Below are 21395 nucleotides of genomic sequence, written 5' to 3' on the forward strand. Positions count from 1 at the left end.
AATTAAATACAAAAAACAGAATTTCTGCATTAAGCATTGGATTACTGATATTTAAAATCAATGAGTAAAGATAATCATTTACTTAACTTTCTTATGAACCAAAAATGACAATGTATAAAACCAAATGAATAAGAGTAGCACTTGAAATGCAAAAGCTTGACTATGAACTTTAGAAGTTTATTTTATTCACACATGGTTCCAGATCTAATCTCAGTGCACAACATTATGAGTAAGTGATTTCTATCATAGCTCCAGTTTAACCAGGTCAGTTTGTGTAGAATTTGGTAGAAGGAAACTGTGTGAAAGCCCACTGTATTTGCATGTACATCTTCTACTATTGTAAACATTGGCAAGAAAACTAATAAATTGGTACTTCAAGACAAAATAGGCATAGCTATTGTTTTGCCCAAGTTACAAAGAAACTCCTTTGTCACTGTCACTCTCGTAAATGCAGCTAACATGTGACTGATCTGTCAAAAACCTATAATCAATGATACTATTGATCACAGAACACAATATAATTTTTTTAAAATTAAACAAAATAGATATGGATAGAATTTTATTTTACAAAAAAAATGCCTGTTAAATAATTTGTTAATTTCAAATAAAGTTTTTTAATCTTGTCATTATTGCAACTTTAACAGCTGTGGACTTTACTTTAAAAAACTAAAATGCATCTAATTAGCTGTTAGTTTTAAGCTTATACTTTGTCAAATTACCATAAGGGTCAATTAAGAACACATTATTACTCACTCTAATTTTGAATTCATCCATTATGCTTTTAACAATTTAACTTGAAATATATATATTGTACTCAGACAAATCATCATGGAATTCATATTAGGTAAAGATTTTTTAGTGTGTAAAATGTATGTGAATAGCTAAGCAACATACATTGAGAAAGCAATTAGCCATGAATGACATTAACTGATATATACATTGTGATTTAGCAATAGAAGATATAAGAAGCAGGTGGACAAAGAAAAGCCTGGATAGCAGTGGTGAGGTCAGTTTAGAGAATGTTGTGATTTAAAGATGGAATAACACATGCTGAGATAATAATATGTTGCCAATTTATTCAATCGAAAGCGGCACAGAAAATCATATGCTAAAAGCGTCACAATATGAATAATAATTATGTAAACCTTTGAGAGTTTGAAATCATAAATGAATTATAATGATCGTAAATTCTTAATGGACTCAATTCAAAATCTTATAGATTGTCTCAAGAATCCTTTACTTTTACATTTCACACACTTCTTTCTTAATAATTTTTATATTCATTTAAAAGTGTGAGTGACATACTTTTATTATGGTTATTTAGATAAGAAGATAGCCATATATATTACAATAACAAAAGAAAATGATATAGCATCTTCTATAAAACACAGAAAGAGAAATGGAGATGGGGAGATGTATGGAGAAAGAGAGAGAGAGAGAGATTTTGTTTTGCATCTGAAATAAAAGATAAGTAGTTCCATAATCTCAGCACCAATTAAACAAGATCTACCAAACAAGCCATTATTAAGCCAACAACAAGAAAATATAGCTTGGTGAAAAATAAAAATGCAAGACAGATGAGGATGAATAAGAACCAATGAGAAGATGCATGGCAGTGATGACATGACAACAATTATGATAACGGTGATGATAATGAAAATAATTTTAATTTTATTCATGCTATTAAGAGATCTTTAAGAAGTAATATTGAATTAAGAATGTTTTGACACATTTTAGTTATTTTGCTTCTTATCATTAGTTTTTTACACAATGAAATTTAGATATGGGCAACAAGATGGATGGCATTTTAAAATTTTTTATGACATAAGATTAAAAATTGATTCATATTAAATTTGATGAATAATTGATATTAGAAATTAAATCAGGAAACAGGTTTCTGGCACTAAAATAAAGTGACAGAAATAATTTTAAATTACAATCAAATTTTGAAGAAAATTAGATATCTATTAAGTTAAATTAATAATTCGGATAAGCAAAACAGTATATATGAAAACATTGAAAGCTGCAAAATTATTTAGATATCCAATTAAGTATTTGATCTGCTCTCTTATAAATGATACCTGCTATGTACCCCTTCCGATATGATGAAAGCTAAAACTAGACTTGTTAGACAATTCTAGCTTCTTTTCTCTAACATTTGTGTCTACTCTGATCCAATTTAGAACCCAAACAACAGTTTTTACTACTACACAAACCACACATTTTAAAGGATGTCTATTGTGTTTAATAACTACTTGGATTTTTCCTCACCAAGACACAAATGTCACAACCTCTACCGGTAGTCTATCTCTGCTGTCCAGGTTACACTCTTTGCTCAAACTTCAATCCAAACAATAGTGTCTGCATATGTAGATTCAACATTGCCCAACACACTTCTCTCACTTGTATATTAGCAACAAAGATTAGCAGTTACTTTCATTCACAGTCACTATTCCGACAAATACAAGTGATTTCTCTACTGCTCTTTAAACTGCACCGGTCACCAACTGCTCTTTAAACTGCACCAGTCACCAACTGCTCTTTCTGCATCAAGGACATATATCTCACTTCACTTCCTTCTAAACTAATATACCATACTGACACTGTTAATACAGAAACAAAATCTTTTATAATCATCAGTTCTTTACATTATTACATCAAGTAGCTTCATGTCCTACATGTGTCCCTGAAGGACGTGCAGATACTGCAAACACCCTTCATTCCTTTCTTACCTCCAAACCCCACTTCCACCATAACTGTCTATACACCTATCAGGTTGTCTGGCCTTTACCTTTTAATAAATATTCAGCACACACATATCTATATATTACACAATATCTCCTATCTTCTAAACCCCATGGCACTTCAAATCAGCTGACTGGTGAGAACAATGCCAAGTATCTCTGGCAGCATTTATGTTTCATCACTTCTCTATCAGAAACAGTTAGGTAGATGACTTAAACCATCCTCTTAGGCACATCCTTCCACAACCCCCACACAAACTCACAGCCACAAGACCCAAGTGTTTCACTCATTGCTGAACTACAGTAGCTTAGGCAAAAATGGAGCCTACAGTACTTGGAGAATCTCACCCACCAATACAAACTTGACAGCTCTCACCCATAATTGTAATATCTGCAAAAACCATTGGTTTAATGATGAAGAGTACCTTGTGCATTGCACAGCCTCCATATTATCCTACTTCTCAAACTGAGTCAATCTTTTTTATCTTTTACTAAAAAACATTTCTGCTAGCTTCGTTGAATTTTCTTTTCTTCCATTTCTCAAACATCATGGTTCAGTGAGCAGTACTCTTTTCTTTTTCTTGTATTTGTTTCAGTCATTTGACTGCAGCCATGCTGGAGCACCGCCTTTAGTTGAGCAAATCTTGCAGAGAAATCATTCACATTTCCCACCCATTTTGTATTCAACTCAACACACTATACATTCAATAAATCTTCTTTCCGAACTACCCCTTTCTACTACACCAGGCTCATTCTCATGAACTCATACAAACCAAACACAACAGTATCTCTTATCAATTCAAACAAAACAGTAACTGGACTGGATTGTGGCACCTCAGAGGTAACCCCTATCCTTACCAAACTCTTTAAACTCTCTCTCTTTCTTTTCATAGGCATATCTCAGTCTTTGGGAAACACTCTATGGTGTGTCCTATTCCTAAGAAATGCTACTCCTTTGATCGAATCAGCTACTGTCCTGTCACACTCAGTTCCAATATCTCAAATGTGATGGAAACTCACTAACAACCAAGTTCTCCAACATTTGGATCACTTAGCCTCTTTAATGAACAGCACTACGATTCTCTTGAATCTATTGGAGACCAACTCTTCTATCTCACTCACCAGTGCGCTCTCATATTTGAGAAATTTGGTGAACGCAGTGGTTTGTTGTCATTGATATTAGGAAAGCATTTGACTCCATATGGCATACAAACCTCTTGTCAAAATTATCCATTGTGGGATGCATTTGTGCTTCATCTTTGGTCACTGGGTCCTTGTTAGACCATATTATTGAATGTATGCTGATGGAGCTCCCTCTGATCCACAATCTATCAACTCTAGCATATCCCAGGGTTTGGTTTTATTCTCCACATTCTCCCTCCTGTACACCAAGTACAACTTGCCGTCACTTTCACAAAATCCACTTATTAAGAAGATGATGTCATTCATCATTTACCACTAGTCTTCTGTACACATGCATCACTAATTTACAGCCTAGTTACCTCAAAAAATATCTACTCTGATTTCCTTATCATCAACCTCAAAAACATCCTTCAAAATGGTCATGTCAGTCTTTCTTAACACCAAAAAGACACAATCATGGCAAATATTAATTAAACATTATGACATTGTTAATCCCACCTTGACATGACCAGCAGTCAACAGGAAACTTCATGGTCACTTCATATGCTATACTTCACCATCACTGATTTTTTCCCAGTAAATACTTCAACAATAAAAACTGCATTTCAAAAACTGGTCTTCTTCATAGCCAGAAAATACTTGAGTCTTCAAGAACAGTCAACCCTTTCAAGGCTCCAGTGAGACCTACAAGAGAGTGCTGCTCTTACATCTGGGACAGTGATGTTGCTACACACATAAAAATCTTAGGCAATTTTTTAAAAAAGCCACTCAACTGATTGGTGCAAACTTACTCACAAACATACTCCAGCCTCTTGCTCACAAATGTGTTGTTATCTTCCTCTGCCATTTGTATAGCTACACCAGTGGTCTCCACTTTTTAGAGCTGGCTGGTCTCATACCATCTCCACTCAGGCATTCCTGACTCACCCAATTTCTCCTCCTGTCATCACCCTAGAAACAACAGCAGCCATGTCATCCTTTTTACACAGAATGTTGACTCACAGGAATTCATTCCTTGAACACATTTTTCCTGCAACCTGATCTACTCTCAACTGTTTTGGTGGAACATTAACAGCATCAATTTTACTAGTCTCAAAGAACCTGCAAAGGTCATGGGTGAACTCCCCACCTTTCTTTAGACCAAAAGAATTAAAAGAGAAACAAAACCAAAGGAAATCAATTATGTAAAAAGTTATAAATTCTTTAGTATCGTAACAATAATAGACTAAATACTTTAATACACAAGTCACACACAAAATTTGGCATAATCACAAGACATTCTATACAAATGTTTACAGCTGATATAACTTCTAACAATGTTGTGATAATTATATTAAAAAGAGTTAGAAATATAGATTTCACCACTATTAACAAATCATTTGAAATACCTCAATAGCTGTAATTTCACTCATATAAGGGAAAATCAGTTTCAATAAAATAAAAGATTGATGGAAGAATTTAATCTATTGAAAATAAAGCTATTTCCTCATCAACATTAACTTCTTGATGTTGCCTTAACTTTTTTAATCTAAAAGTTGAATCTGCTTAATTTTTAGAAATATTCAGAATACAAGCTGTGGTGTGAGAATTTAACATGACAAATAACAGTAGTAAATACTGCATTTGATGGCATATAACACACTTCTTCCCTTAAGATGTGTCACCAAAAATCACCCCAGGATCTATAGTAAACAGGCTGCATTATAAATGATTGCACAATCCAGTGCTCAATAACCAGTCTCTCACATACATGTGTTGGTAGAGATGAAATAACAGTTGGATAAGGTAATGGATTAACAAACCGAGTTTTGAGCTCAAATTTCCAGCTGCAGTTTTATTGCATCACTTAAGTTGGGAAATTAAGTTTTTTTTGTTTCAGTTCACCAAACTGTTGCCTACTTAATTATATACCATCACTTGAAACAAAAGATTCCTGAAAGACTTTTCCATTGCCACATACATTGGCAATGTTTTCTTTGATGCACATCATCAACTCTAGCATGCATCAAGATTCACTTCAGTTTTCTACAATCTTTTCCATATATATAGTAAGGACCTTCTTGTAAACAAATTTAACACCTTACTTTAGATGAAAACATCCTTCACTCTTTCTTAACTTTCAACATCTAGAACTAAGATATGTTAAATCTGCCCTGCTTCTATGAATGCATATTGTAAACTGCCCTCAATAAGGATATGATACTTTGGTATCCTTCAACTGCAACAAAATACAATCACAATATAATAAGTACTAAGTTTTCTCCACACAAAAGTACATACAATGATGGTTCTTGAAATACTAGAATCCCACCCTACCCCATAATCCTGGATGATGTCATTTGCTGACCTCACATATATAACATTATCAAAACTGCATTCTCGAATTAGATTTCTGGACCAGAAGTAATTACAACTGCTGACCCTTATAAATTTCAAATATGATACAAACTAGATTAGTGCTCACATATATAAGATGGAATTGCTGATTTAAACAAATCCTCCCAGATCAATTCTGAAAAAAAAAAGCTGGTTGCCAATGATATACACACAAATATGTCACAATCACAAGCTGACAGACACACTGCTTATGCCATCTGCCTGTTCTACTAATTTACATCTGCCTCTGTACCTCTGAAATAGGTACCTGCATGCCAAGTACCTTGCACAGTGCTCCACTCAAGCCTACAAAAAGCTCACTTATCACAGCCAGTTGCTCAAACATAGAGGATGTAAACCTCTCTGCTGTCTGTTCTTTTTTCCCTCTTGTCATTTTGACCCTAAGGAAGGACTATCAGTCAGGTTGGATACTGAAATTCCCACATTTTCTAAATAACACTAGTCCTCACAGTCTCTCCTTTAATCACTCAACTGTGTCTTTTACCATTCCCAAATAACACACATAACACTTTTACAAATAATTTTCTTTCCAAATCTGTACCCTTCTGAAATTCCAAAGATGGTAATCACTAGTACAAATCTCCCATTGATAAACATACCTGAATAACAAACATAAATTAACTGACTAATTGTCACATTTTAATGAGATAAGTAAAGTATTTCCATAGATTCAATTGTGAATACATATGGGTCATTCAATTCTAAGTAAATGGTGGAGAAAAAAGTCCATCATTTGTTGCTTTTGTTTATTTTGAGAGTAAACAAGTCTGGTATTTTGATCACATTGCCTCATGAGAAATAATATAATGTCTACTTAGTAGAAAAAACATGAAAGTTAAACATTTCTGTACAAAATCAAAGAGAGATAAAAGAAAACAGGCCAATTTTACATGTGTGTGTGTGTGTGTGTGTGTTTATATATAAAATATCAGTATTGAAATTATCAGACAGACAAGGTTCAGTTCAGATGATATGTATTTGAAAACAAAATCTAAATTAGTCTAAAGTAACATATTAATTATACAGTTAGACTTGTCGTAATCAATAAGAATATATTTAATCTAGTATAATGAATAAGTGTGAGGAAATTAATACTGATTCAGAAATAAATTCAAATCATCTTACATTAGCTTAACAAGTGATCATTTTAAGACAGTAATTAGAGCAACAGAGTTACAAGTAACGACCTCAGTGTCAATGTTTTGGGGTTCAAATCAAGTAAAAGATATGAATGACAGTTACAATTTTCAAAGAAAAATCATATGAGACACTTAGAGAGATAATAAATGGATCTTGATGAGAATCTCCATCAACCAATATTCAGTTGTTCAGTCAAATGGACCACCAGGCTCACTGAATTAACAATGTATACAGCTAAGTATTCCTCAGACAGGTGTACACTTGATGTAATTCTTGGATAGAATGACATTTGTCTAAGACAGCACACAACAGAATCGAAACTGTAACCTCATGATAGTAAAGTAAATGTCTTAACTATTCAGCCATACTGCAACAACTACTATTATTAGACACAATAAAAACCTTTTGAGAGAAAAAAGTGAAAAATACTCCTGCTGAAAGGATTCAAACAGCATATCTATCTCAAACCAGAAGACTAAGTAACCATTTGCACCCAAGTCTCTTCATCTCAAATAACAAACTTGAATTTATTTTTCTGCTATTTTGTTTATTACTTCTTGTTTTTTTGTTTTGTTTAACTGAGCTATGTTTTATCTCTACAAGACAATTATATAGTTACTTAGCATATTAGAACAGGTTACACTCCATATATAAATATTATATATTATAAATATTAATGCCGGGAAACTAAGTTGCTGCAGTATGATTTAATGGTTATGGTGGAAAATAACCTCAAGAATCTGGAGGCTTTATATAATAGAACACTGAAATTCAACAGCTAGCAAAATAAAGTGTGTGTGTGTGTCCCGTCCTACTTGCAGAATCTTTTATTCATATTTGCAAGTGTCTCTAATAAGAATAGCAAACACTAATTAGCGATAAAAATATAATAAATAAATAATTCTGCATGTAAGAAAATGCTGAGTCAACAACCAAATAAATTCATTGATTAATAAATAAGCAAAAAGGAAAAAAGAAGACAAGCAAATATAAGCCAAAGAGAAAATAAAGCCAGACAAAAGTATCAAATATGTGAGTTTAACTAAATAGAAATTTCAAGTGAAATTGAAAATAAATTTTTGAGGCAAAATGTACTTCATCTAATGATCTTGCTTATAAATAAAGCATATATTTGATCATTCATTAGAAAGTTTCCTCTTCTTAGAGGTATCTCCAACAAAATGGAAACTGGCAGAAACACATATAGAAAAGAGTAAATTTTAATGTATTCAAACGAGTTTTCTTTCAAGCTACAATTCTAAAACTGATAAAAGTAATGAAGTTACTAAGATATGATAAGATAATAGCTAATAGCAGTTTTGAAATGAATTGATTTTTGTTACTTAAATTGACTGAATTTCACAGGTTGAAAAGAAAGACTTGTTTAGTTATGAAAATGTTATATTAACTTTAGTATGACCACTTTAATATTTGGTACTATTTAGTAAATTATTTGTGCACTTATAGAGAACAGTAATTGAACTTCAGAACTATAACCAAATAACAGATGAATTCTTAAAATTTTGAAATACATTTGAAATAAAATGAATTAAAAATACATCTAAAATGAAGATCTATAGATTTCAAATCAAACTATCTTGCTCAAACTTTATTTATTTTCAATTGTAGGTTTTTGTTTGTTCCTCAGCTCAGCACATAACTTAACTATATTGAACTGTAAATAACAAAGCAATTGGTTTCATGCACTTCTTGCTTAGCATTCAAAACATATGTGTCATAAATTTCAACTCTGAAATTGTTGAACCAGTTGCTGGCGTTAAAAGAAATCTAAAATTATAATCTTCATATTACATGGTATGTTTTGGAGAATCTCAAATATTTTAGCAACAGGAATAGGATATAATTATACATCGATTTCTGGCATTCATGCAAGGCCAGCAGTTAGCAGAAAAAAAAGAAGAGTTAATCAAACCCATGTGCCAGGGACTTACTTTATTGACTCGGCGGAAGAATAAAGTAAAGTTAGCCCCAGAAGTATTGGTGTATACACCATAAGAGGATGAAAAGAAGTGTTGCAAGACATTTAGACTAGTATATTTTCCTTTCACCCATTTCCTCATTCATACATATAAGATCATTATGTCTTAAATTTTGGACTTGAGCCAAATTTTGTAACAAACTGCCAAAGGTGACTTTTGTCAATTTTTTAGTAGATAAGCAAAGATATCTTTATTTGTTTTTATTGCTGTGGTTTAACCTCAGGCAGCCTCGATTGAACAGACCCATGATCACAGGCTTTCTAGAGATGATTATTCTATCCTTTTACTTGCTCAGTATCTCTCTCCTTTTTTTTTATTTTATTTCATTTTTGTTTTTAAAGATGATACTGGGTAATTTGCGAGACAGTGATTGCCATTTATAAGAAGTCAAGTGACCATGTAGAGACTCTCTTGTTTATATTATCAAGATGCCATCAGCCACCACTGATTATAAAGTAAAGCTGTTCTGCTCCCTAGCACAGGATGTCCACTATACAACATTGAAAAGGTTGAAATAATTGTTATGCAGAAACAAAAGAGAGGAAACAGAATTCATATTTAAATGAATTTTTAGGTAAGTGCTCATTTAAAGTATCACTGTTTTGATGTATGGGTTTCTCTAACATTTTACCACAGATGAAAGCCAACATCCAACTAAAGGTTTCTTGAATAAAACTTATTACATCAAAGGAAAGTTTAATACAGAATTTGCTCTATGTAAAGTTTGTATATGGACAGCAATCAGGAAAATTTGTTTATTGCTCATCAGACCTCACTTAAGTATTTAACATCTGTAGGTTCTTCATTACAAATACCTTTATATATTATATTCATAGTTATATATAACATCATTAGTAGTAGTTTCCTAAAATATCTCTCTTGGAAGTTTACAACAGTATTCCATGCTGTTCAGTGATTTTCACCAGTAACAGAAAGCAATAGAAGGATATACTTATACTTTACAGAGAAGGAATAATAATTGTAAACTTTTAGGGGTAGACTTAATCTGTTGCTTGGTTTAACACCACCACCTGACACTTGGGTGCCTTAGCAGAGTCAACTCTGTTGTTGGCACTCAGGTCAGATCTCTAATCTGAGAATAACTTTCTCTCATTAACCTTGGAGACCATGAAAATATTTATAGGCATTGATTTTTCTTCTCAGGTCAAGCCACAAAACAATAATACTTTTTCAAGACTGACCATTAGTCTTTCTTTGCTTGATACAACTTTATGTATTTTTACTTGAGTCAAAAATTGTTATATCTATATTCATAACTTGCTATTCTCATGAACCTGTATACTGATGAACTGGCTCTCACTGAAGAAACTTTCAAACCCGGGAGACTGACATACAGTCCCTATGATTAATGATCAACATGGCAAGAACCAAAGTACTAGTTGGTCATAATGAACACAAAGTCCTAATGTAATCCGAAAGTGACCTTCCTTTTGAGAAGTGAGAAGAGAGTAAATTAGGATACAATACTCAAGGGTATATCAAATATACAGCGAGACAGTAAGCAGATTGAAAGGGAAACAAAACTTCTGATGTACTATGTGTATAGAAATAATTAGCAGCAGCAATAACTATGAATAGGTCCATGAACAGTTCAAATAGCTCATATGATTTACTTAGTAGCTTCTGCAACTAATGCAATTAAGTAGTGCTGCAAATAGTTGTAGTAAGAACATAATAGTTAAAGGTAAAAAGATGTAGAAGTTTGGAAGTCACAGAGTGAGCTTCAATGTGGTTGGGTGGCTCATAAGAAAAGGTTAATTCTCACACTCTATCTTTAAAAAATTCGAGTACACACTGGACTCTGTAGTTCTAGATCTACAGAAAGAGGGAAGTTGGAATGGTCACAACTGGAATGGCTGTAATCATAGGCATGCTAAATTTAGGGGTGACCTAGATCAGAATAACAACAACAAGGGTTTCATCTCTGTAAAGCACAGATTGAGTGAGGCTATAACTTGTGAGAGATTTTAAAATATTACCCATTTATTATGTAATACTAACAGGTATGAAAGGCAGCACAAGAGAGCTTGAAGAGCAGCTTGCCATTAAAGACATCAGCTAATGTAGGCAGAAGAAATAGATTTGTTGATAAAGACAATACTAAATAAGTGATAACTCGTTGATGCAAATGTGTCAGAAAATATGGCAAAGGAAAACTGCAGAGGACATGGAAAGACGCATCAGTGTGAAAAGGAGGAGACAAGGATGTTGATTGCATATGTCATTTGAAAGCAAAGCCACTTTTCCTGAAACGAAATATCTACAGGAAATCTGAACTCATTAGTCATATATTTCCCACCTATAAAGTGCCAGCCTACCAGGTAAAAAATCATTTGATCTTATTCTATCACCAGCAATTTACTTGGATGTAAACAATCTGTACACTACAATTGATGAAGTATTTTGCTAAGCTTAATTCCACCCATAAGCATAAAGCTTCACTTACAAATGATACATCAATAACTAAACATACTAAAGACTGAGATACCTACTACTTCAACATCAAGCACATCTTTTACTCATTTACTTGTTTCAGTCATTTGACTGTGGCCATGCTGGAGCACCGCCTTTAGTCGAGCAAATCGACCCCAGGACTTATTCTTTGGAAGCCCAGAACTTATTCTATTGGTCTCTTTTGCCAAACTGCTAGGTTACGGGGACGTAAACACACCACCATCAGTTGTTAGCGATGTTGGGGGACAAACACAGACACACAAACATATATATATATACATATATACGATGGGCTTCTTTCAGTTTCCGTCTACCAAATCCACTCACAAGGCTATAGTAGAAGACACTTTCCCAAGGTGCCACACAGTGGGTCTGAACCCGGAACCATGTGGTTGGTAAGCAAGCTACTTATCACACAGCTACTCCAAAAAATTAAAAAATCTCCTTATTTCTTTAAAAAATTATACAAACTAGAATTGAATTTTTTCATTTCACAAATCTTAGATAAATTTCCAAATATTTAAAAATTAAGCTAGTAATAAATGATTATTTCGAATCCTATAGCAATTCCTTTTTGGATATACCTCTAGAGAAATATTGAATATTTATCAAAATTATATATTTCACCTTTTATCTTTTACTTGTTTCAGCCATCAGGCTGTGGCCATGCTGGGGCACTGCCTTGAAGAGGTTTTAGTTGAATGAATCAAACTTGGTACTCTTTTTTTTTTTAAAGCCTGGTACTTATTCTAGCAGTCTCTTTTGCCAAACTGCCAAGTTATGGAAATGTAAACTCACTAACACCGGTTGACAAGTGGTAGTGGGGAACAAACACAAACATGCTTGCATGCACACACACACACACATACACAGAGGCTTCTTTCAGTTTCTGTTTACCAGATCTACTCACAAGGCTGAGGTTATAGTAGAAGACACTTGCTGAACCCAAAACCATGTGGTTGGGAAGCAACCACATAAATACAATTTTTAGCATAAATTGATAAGAAAGAAGCATCTCTTAAAAGAAGTATCTTAGAATCATTTGGAATTCTCCCATGAGTAAGAGGTCATGAAGAAATACTGTCTTCTAATATTGGTTAAGTATTTAACTTTGCAAAGCTGTAATTAGATTTTATTAAAGTTCGCAAAGTGCAAAATTAATTTCAGAGGAAATCAATTAATTATTTTCTTATTTAATTTAAGTGCTATTTTCTGCATTTCTTACTTTCAACCGCTATATATGAAATAGTATTTGACTCTTTGACAATTTTTTTATTGAACTAGTCAATGGTTCAATAAAAAAGAAAATATATGTGAATTGCTCGCAGTAAATTCATATGAAAGAGCCAGCAATTTAAAAAAGAAAATTTAGATGTAACTATCAAAGATTTTATATTCATACTTGTCTATGTTATATTTATTATTCTAAATTCTTCATTTTCTATTTCCATATAAAACACATGATTTATACATACAAAATACATAGCATTTTACTCAATTATTTCACTAAATATTAACTCTTATTTTAGCACATTTAAGAGTACTCTTCAATCATTGGGCTATAAACTGCACTTGCGAAGACCTGTTGAGGCAAGTCAAGTTATTGTCATGGCTGATGACAGTACCACTTGATTGGCACCCATGCCGGTGACACGTAAAAAGCACCATTTGAGTATGGTCAATGCCAGTGCTGCCTGACTGGTCCCATGCTAGTGGCATGTAAAAAAGCACCATTCTAGTGTGATCGTTACCAGTGCTGCCTGACTGGCTCCCGTGCTGGTGGCACGTAAAAAGCACCATTCAAGAGTGGCTGATGCCAGTACCACCTGACTGGTCCCATGTTAGTCACATGTAAAAAGCATCCACTTCACTCTTGAAGTGGTTGGCATTAGGAAGGGTATCCAGCTGTAGAAACCTTGCCAGATCAGATTGGAGCCTGGTGCAGCCTTCTGGCTTGCCAGCCCTCAGTTAAACTGTCCAACCCATACCAGCATGGAAAGCGGACGTTAAACGACAATGATGATGACAATGATGATTTACTGAATTTAGTTTTTTATTTTATTTATAAAAAAAGGAATAAGAGCTGAGGAACTTTTGGAATTAAAAGCAAAAAGGTTTTACAATTATTTTGAAATGGAATGACGTCTAATCTTTGCCGGTGAGACTACAGAAAAGGGCTCATGAAAGACATAAGGCAAGGTATACATATGTAAAGTAAGACAACATCTAAATTCTCATTTGTTATTGCTCTAAATCATATATTGAAACATTATAGAATATATGTATACTGAGTTATCAATGCAAAACAAGAAATGAGTATGTATCATTCTTGCTTCCCTTTGACTTTTATTCAAAGTCTTTTTATTCAAAATATAACTAAAATTTTTGTGTAATAATAGTTAAAAGGGTTAAAAGCGAGCAGTACAAATATTTGATGCCAGAAAAAAAAATACAAATATTTTATACATGGATTTAATTTCAAAATGTTTTCTGTAAAATGATACTACTATTTTTAAAACTAGAGAGGAATTTTAAAATCTGAAGATAAAACTAATGATAAGTTCTTAAAAACAGATATCACTTTCTAAGATTTTTACATAATTCATAGATTCATGTAACTTCAAACATTATTACAAGTATTAATTAACCTGAGGTCTACATTAACATAAATGTTATTTGATCACATCAACATTTTAAAACAGTTGCTTTTAATTAAGGTATTTCAATTAATGTTTTATTTTTGACACTAAATAACTTTAGAAGATGCCTGAACACACTGCAACATCAATTTCATTTGAAATTTGATATTATTTTGTAAAATTTAAACACTATTTTCAATATGACATCTGAAAGGCATACCATAAGTAATTCTTAAAAGCTGTGGCAAAAGGAAAAAGAGAAATGTTGCTTTTATGTTTAAGGGACTCTCTGTAAAGTAGATTATATTCATAAGCTTTTATTTCTGTATGAAAATATTTAGAATTACTTTGAAATAATTCAACAAATAATCAATTTAATGTGAACACATACAAACTTATGTTCTAAACTTCATCTGCAAAAAACAGTTGTCTGCTTTTATTAATGATTGTTTCAGAAGTACTTGCTTACCAGTTAGACATTGTCCTTTCTATTGTGCTTTGATTTTTCATAAGATCATATGATCTTTGTTTTGAACTTGCTAGCTTTACACCATTTCAAATCCATTTGACATGATTTTGCTTTTCTCAGTGCATATTGTCTCAATTTCAGACTGCATGGTGTTTTGGGCCTTTTATTTCCAACACTCTTGGGTGATTTTAGGTTTAGTCTCACTGCATAGCACTGCGGGCAAGTGTCTTTTACTATAGCCCTAGATTGACCAAAGCCTTGCAAGTGATTTTGATAGATGGAAAGTGAAGGAAGCTCTTTGTGTATGTGTGTGTGTGTTGTGTTTGTTTCTCATCACTATTTACCAACTAGAGTTGGTTTGATTATGACCCTATAACTTAGTGGTTTGGCAAAAGCAATTAATAGAATAAATATCAGTCTTATAAAGAAAAGAATAAGTACTAGAGTAGATATGTCCAACTAAACCCTTCAAGGAGGTGCCCCAGCAAGGCCACAGTCAAATGGCTGAAACATGTAAAGCATTAAACATAAAACATTTTGTACACCCTAGAATTACAACTAGATGAAGCTCCAATCATAGCTACGAATCTTCAACAAAACTGCAAAACTATTCAACAAAAATTACGTTCTGTGATTAGACTAAGTGTGCTTAAAATGACTGAATGCTATCCCTTCTCACTGCACTGATAAAGAATAAATAACAGTTTCAAATTTTAGCACAAGACCAGCAAGTTCAGGTAGAGGGTAAGCCTACATTGACCCAAATGCTCAACTGGTGACTTATTTTATCAACCCTGAAAAGATGAAAGGCAATGTCAGCCTTGGCAAAATTTGAACTCAGAATGTAAAGAGAGATGAAATGTCAGCAAGCATTTTCCTAATGTGCTAACAATTCTGTCAGCTCACTGCCTTATAAAGAATAAATATTAATATCATAGAAAGTATAATATTCCAATGGTGTACAATTGCATCATAACAAATACTAAGAAACTTAAAGTGAAACTAGGTTAAGTTTTGTGAAGAACATCAAAGAATTTTAATAGAAGTTTCTAGACATAAATTTAGTAATTAAATATGATTAAAATAGTTTGAGATGACCAAAGATGTTCATTAAATTTTGAAAATTTATGGAGTTTCGATGTTAATCAGATTTACAGAAAAATAATTGTAAATTTTTAAAGAAACTTAGCAACAACACTAGAGGATTTGAATGGGAACCAGCTATCTGAAATATTGCTTCTACGATGTAGTGTCTTTGAGAGTCTTAGCATTTTCAATAGAATATTTTTTTAACAATTTATTGCAAAACATAAAAAGTGTGGAAAACTGCCGACTGTATTGAATGATTGTATAGAAGATCAATTTTTAAAATGTAATACTACTTGTTCTATAAACTACCAATATTTATTCTGATCACAATAAAACCTTAAATTATTGTTTTATTTTACATGACAATGCAGCACTTTATTCTGAAGAATCAAAATATTGTTTTTTTTCCCCTCAAAGCAGACTAATCAATTGAAGCTAACTTCTACAAAGCAGCATTAAGTAAAATTTTGTGATTTCTATAATTTTTTTTTATGCAAAGTCAACAAGGATGCAAAAATACTTTTTCATAATTGCTTTTTTCTATTAATCAATACCGAATGTTTTTTCTTCACTTCAATATGAAAACAGTTATATTATGCATAAAAAAAGCAGCGGTTTTTCTTGTATAAAAAATATACATCTTTCTACCAAAACGGCTTTTCTTATTCCCTAGTCATATAAGAAATAATTTTTGTTGTTATGGAATTAAAAGTTATATGCAAAATCATATGCAAGCACTTATATTGCAAAGAAGCTATTGTCTTCATTTATAAGCTGGTCATTTATATAAAGTAAATAATTTAACAAGGCCTTTATTTTTTTAACAGTATTGTAAAATGAAATGATTCCTTCCTTGCTTTGAGTAATTAGTATACACATCAGCTGAATCAAAGTAGTTATTTATTTCAAGACCATATACCTTTAAAAGGACAATGAAATTGACTCAAGTAATTTTAATGTTTGGAAAATACTCATTTTTTAGTCTAAAAATTAGTCACTGCCCAAATTTCATTTTAAATTTATTGGAAAACCAGACCTTCCAGTTTAAGGTTAACTAAGAAATTCGCTAAATTGATTAACTATATTTCCAAACTTCAAAGTAACAAAGCAAAAAAAAAAAAAAAAAAAAAATCTAACATTAATCGAATAGGGTCCAACATGAACCCTATTCAAGTAAATCTGATTTTCTTTATGAGGTGTTTTAGAAACAAAAAACAACTTTATCTGCTCCACCTCCTCCCAATTATCATCCTCATATCAGCAAGGTTCAATCCACTTAAGAATAGTAATGTTGGATGTATTAACCTGATATACTATCCATGTAGAACTTACAAATTCATGTCTCATGCTAATATTACTGAACAGTGTAATACACATTCTAAAAATTATGTTAAGCTCTTTCATACATTACTTACCAAAAAAGATATATGATCACTGGACTTAGATAGAATTTTAAAAATAATTTACAATGTATATTTCACACTAACTAATGGTAAATGACTAAAAATTTAATATTTACTAATGAGTGTGACCAGTCATTTTTCATGAATGAAATTAAATTTACTTGTACCAAATAGAAAAAAATGCTGTTAACTAGAGAATCAAATAATACATTCTGCTTATAAAAAAGTATATCTGCTCAGAATTATAATCTAAAACCATTGTATGTTTTTTCTCACTAACAAATGATTACAAAATTCATATCTGATAACAGAGTCTCCAAAAGTATACTGAGCTTATATTAAGACCAACAAAAGATTAATATGAACAAATTTTAGATATACTAATTTATTGCTATGAATGTTATAACTATTATTATCTTTAAAATAGGAAATACTTTATCAAAAATGGGTTTTAATTAACTTATAATATATATTCATTATTGTTCTCTTCAACTGGCATGTCTCCCAAATTAACGTATTTTTAATGAGTCCTAGCTTCAGTAATGGATACTAGAGAGATATACTTATAACTTAATTTTATATACTGATAACATTTAAAAACATTCATAGATTTTACTGAGCGATAAAAAATTTTAATTCTAAAGGCAAGTATACATAACAGCAAAAATATTTGAAATGAGCCAATATATTAAAAATAAAGAAAAATAAATAATTTACCTGTCTTCCAGGTTAGAACTGAAAAAAAATCAGGAAATTTATTCTCTTAAAATGTTCTATTTACATATATGTATATATATATAAAAATTCGAGAGCATATAGTTTAGAACTTTGTTACTTATGTTGTGGAGCAATCAGAGCTCTAAAAAGTGGAAAATATCAGCAACATTTCACTTGAAGCATGTAATATTTATAACTATTAACAAGTTTTATAATTATCTGGGAGTTCTATTTAGAGGTTTAAATAATTTAATAATGGTTTTTTTAACAGCATTGTGAAATGAAATGGATTAATTTCTTCAAATAGTTTAAATATACATGACTGAAATTAATTAGAGTTCATGAGTGACTGAACGAATTGATCATGTGAATAAATTTAATTTACATATAATAACAACATATTTTGTGACTTAATTAAATTTGTTACAGAGAATTCTAAAAGTTTAATTATATGCTGTATGAAAAATTTCATTTTAAAATTTAAGTACAGTGATTTTAATATTGCATATCAGTGAATGAAATATTCTAGTTAGAAAGAACCTTAATATGATTAGCAACATCTGTTGCATTGATTTTTTAATGAGATCTCCACTATAGCATAGATTAATACCAGGATACTGAAAGTTTATAATTAAATGAACAGTGTCAACCATTTTTTAAATTAATCTATTTGAGATTAAAATAATCTGAACATTGATAATATTTAGCAGTCATAAAAATACTATGAAATCATTTTTATAAGCTTTTGCATATCTAATGATTAAATACATTTTATGATCAATTTTATTATATTTTTATAGATACAATGGTATGGGTTTTTTTCTTCTTCGTTTTCATTTCTCCTCTCTCTATATAAATTATGATTTTCATTCATCACTGAATATTTTAATGAAAACAATCTTTGAAACATTTCACAAACTTAAGTTAATTAAAGAATAAATTTAAACAAACATTTAGACGGAATATATGAAACATCGATTTTCTTGATTTGATTAGAAAAATAAGGAAACACAGAAAGAAATGGCCAACACTGCTCAAGCAAAATAGTGTGAATTGTCAATAATCCAAGATGAAACTTGGTATAAATTAGGCTTTAATTTGCCAAAACTTCTATTGACATGAATTAGCAGACTATAGCTATAGCAGCAGCAGTAGGAAGAAATTGCGTCATCTTGTGGAAAATCAATCATTTCTATTGTTATTATGATACCACATTAGTGCAGACATGGTTTTGTGATAAGGAGTTCACTTGATAACCCTGTATGTTCAGATTTAATTGTACAGTAGATTACTTTGGACCTGTCTTCCATCTATAACCCCACTCTTTTTTTTACATAGAAAGTGTAGGAATCATTTCATATATATGTATAAATGTATGTGCGTGTGTGTAAGCATATGCATATATTTGTATGTATATTAATATTGCTATCCCATGACTTTAATGGAGTGAAGCAGCAAATGATGTTTATATTCCTTATGGACATTATGACCAGTCTTCCTGCACTTTTGAAGGTCAGTGAAATATAAAACAAAAAAATTCTTACTTGAAAAACAAGTAAAGTTTGACAACAGGAAGAGAATTTAGCCATAAAATCAAACCTGAAATATATCTTCATCTAACTCAAACCTAGCAGGGAAAAAAATGAACATTAAATGAATGAACAAATTATTTCCATACAACTATTACCCACTCCACAATATAAAACTACACATGTACAATATAAAAATATTTAAAAGTGTAATCATACAAAATTTTGAAGTGTAGCCATATTTTTCAATGGGTCTTTGAATACCAGTAACTGATACTGATACAGTACAATTAGTGTATACAGTTATACAGTTCCCTATTTTGTAGAATTTGATTGGGTTGCTGTGGGGATCTGATTCTAATAGTTCAACTTCTTTGAAAAGTCATACAGTTGTTATTATCATGGATGAGCAACTTTATACATGAGAAAAGTTAGGTTTCTGCTAAAAGTTGAAGCAATGCTCATGAGGTGTTGAGTATGAAGATGTAGGCAATAAGGTTTGCATTGAATGTAAAGCATCAAGTAAAACAGATAGCCATGTAGGGATAGGTACATTTTAAGATTCTAGAGCTAGTACCATGTTTTTTTTCTACAAGAAACCGAATTAAAATTCACAGTACCAACTTTGTTAGAGTGGTATGGAGTCAAGTGGCTAATTGGGAAACCTCTAGCATGTAAGAAAGGCTTTAATAAAGATTCCAAGAAAGTGGTTTGTTGATCTGAGTTGATATATCCAGGTAAATCAAAAACAAAAACAAAAAAATAAGTAGACAAACTTGAAATGAAAGTCGATGCAGAAATGTTGCAACTAAAGAAAGCAAACAGAAAATTGGAAATCCATTGATTACATTCAGACATTTATAACTTGATGGTGAAAGTAAAAGACCCTTAAAAATTAATACTTTTACAGTGAATGGAATGAATACAGCTGATGAGCTGATGTAATTCTGGATAGTTATTGTGGATTTAATTTTTTGACAAATATGGCATCCAGAAACAATACATATAATATTACTCACCAAATGTACAACATTTTGTACTTGAACAAACAAAATATGTCAGCCCCATATTACAAAAGTTTCTGGAGAGATGGGTGAAGTTTTAAGAAGTTGTTCAGAACTCCTGGTGCATCTTTGACAACATTAAGGGATCCAGGAAGCAGTAAAATTTTGTAATGGAATGTATGAGTTCTAATCACCACCATGGTATTTTCTCACTTCTTATATTATTTTTGTGTATTATATCAAACATGTAAACTATGGATTTCTGATCAGTGAGTTGTGTAAATAATCTACATAAATAAAAGTGGGACATGTTCTGACAGTCTCAACTACTGCATAAATCTCTTTCTCCTCTTATACAGTATTTTTCTATAAAAATTTAGTGATCAAGAAAATAATGCTATAAGCCTATCATTTTAATAAAGAGTAGCTCTGAAGGCAGCTTAAGAAACATCTGGTTTGACAGTAAGTGGTATATATTCACCTACTTCATCTTCCACAGACTCCTTAATAGCAGCTTTTAATTTACTTTTTTCTTTGAGAGCAAAAACTGAACATTGATAGAGAGGTAAAGAAACCACTGAGAATAAAATGCTGATAGACCCAAATAAAGGTTGTTTAGTGGGTACAGGCATTTCTTTTAATGAAG

At 31.7% G+C, this 21395-nt stretch overlaps 1 protein-coding gene across 5 annotated transcripts in view; it reads right to left on the reverse strand.

The window, feature by feature from the left end:
- The window catches only part of LOC106880693 (uncharacterized), a 550491-nt gene that overhangs the window by 258488 nt on the left and 270608 nt on the right, over window positions 1–21395 (reverse strand). For 3 of the 5 annotated variants that reach the window (XM_052966175.2, XM_052966174.2, XM_052966171.2), the window contains one exon: window positions 18217–18234. The exons of the other annotated variants lie outside the window; for them this stretch is intronic. In XM_052966175.2, coding sequence (XP_052822135.1) covers window positions 18217–18234 — 18 coding nt within the window. The remainder of the gene's footprint in view (window positions 1–18216; window positions 18235–21395) is intronic. 5 annotated transcript variants of the gene reach the window in all.

This window comes from Octopus bimaculoides, chromosome 3 (genome assembly GCF_046866305.1).
Source record: "Octopus bimaculoides isolate indiv1 chromosome 3, ASM4686630v1, whole genome shotgun sequence".
Lineage (NCBI taxonomy): Eukaryota > Metazoa > Mollusca > Cephalopoda > Octopoda > Octopodidae > Octopus > Octopus bimaculoides.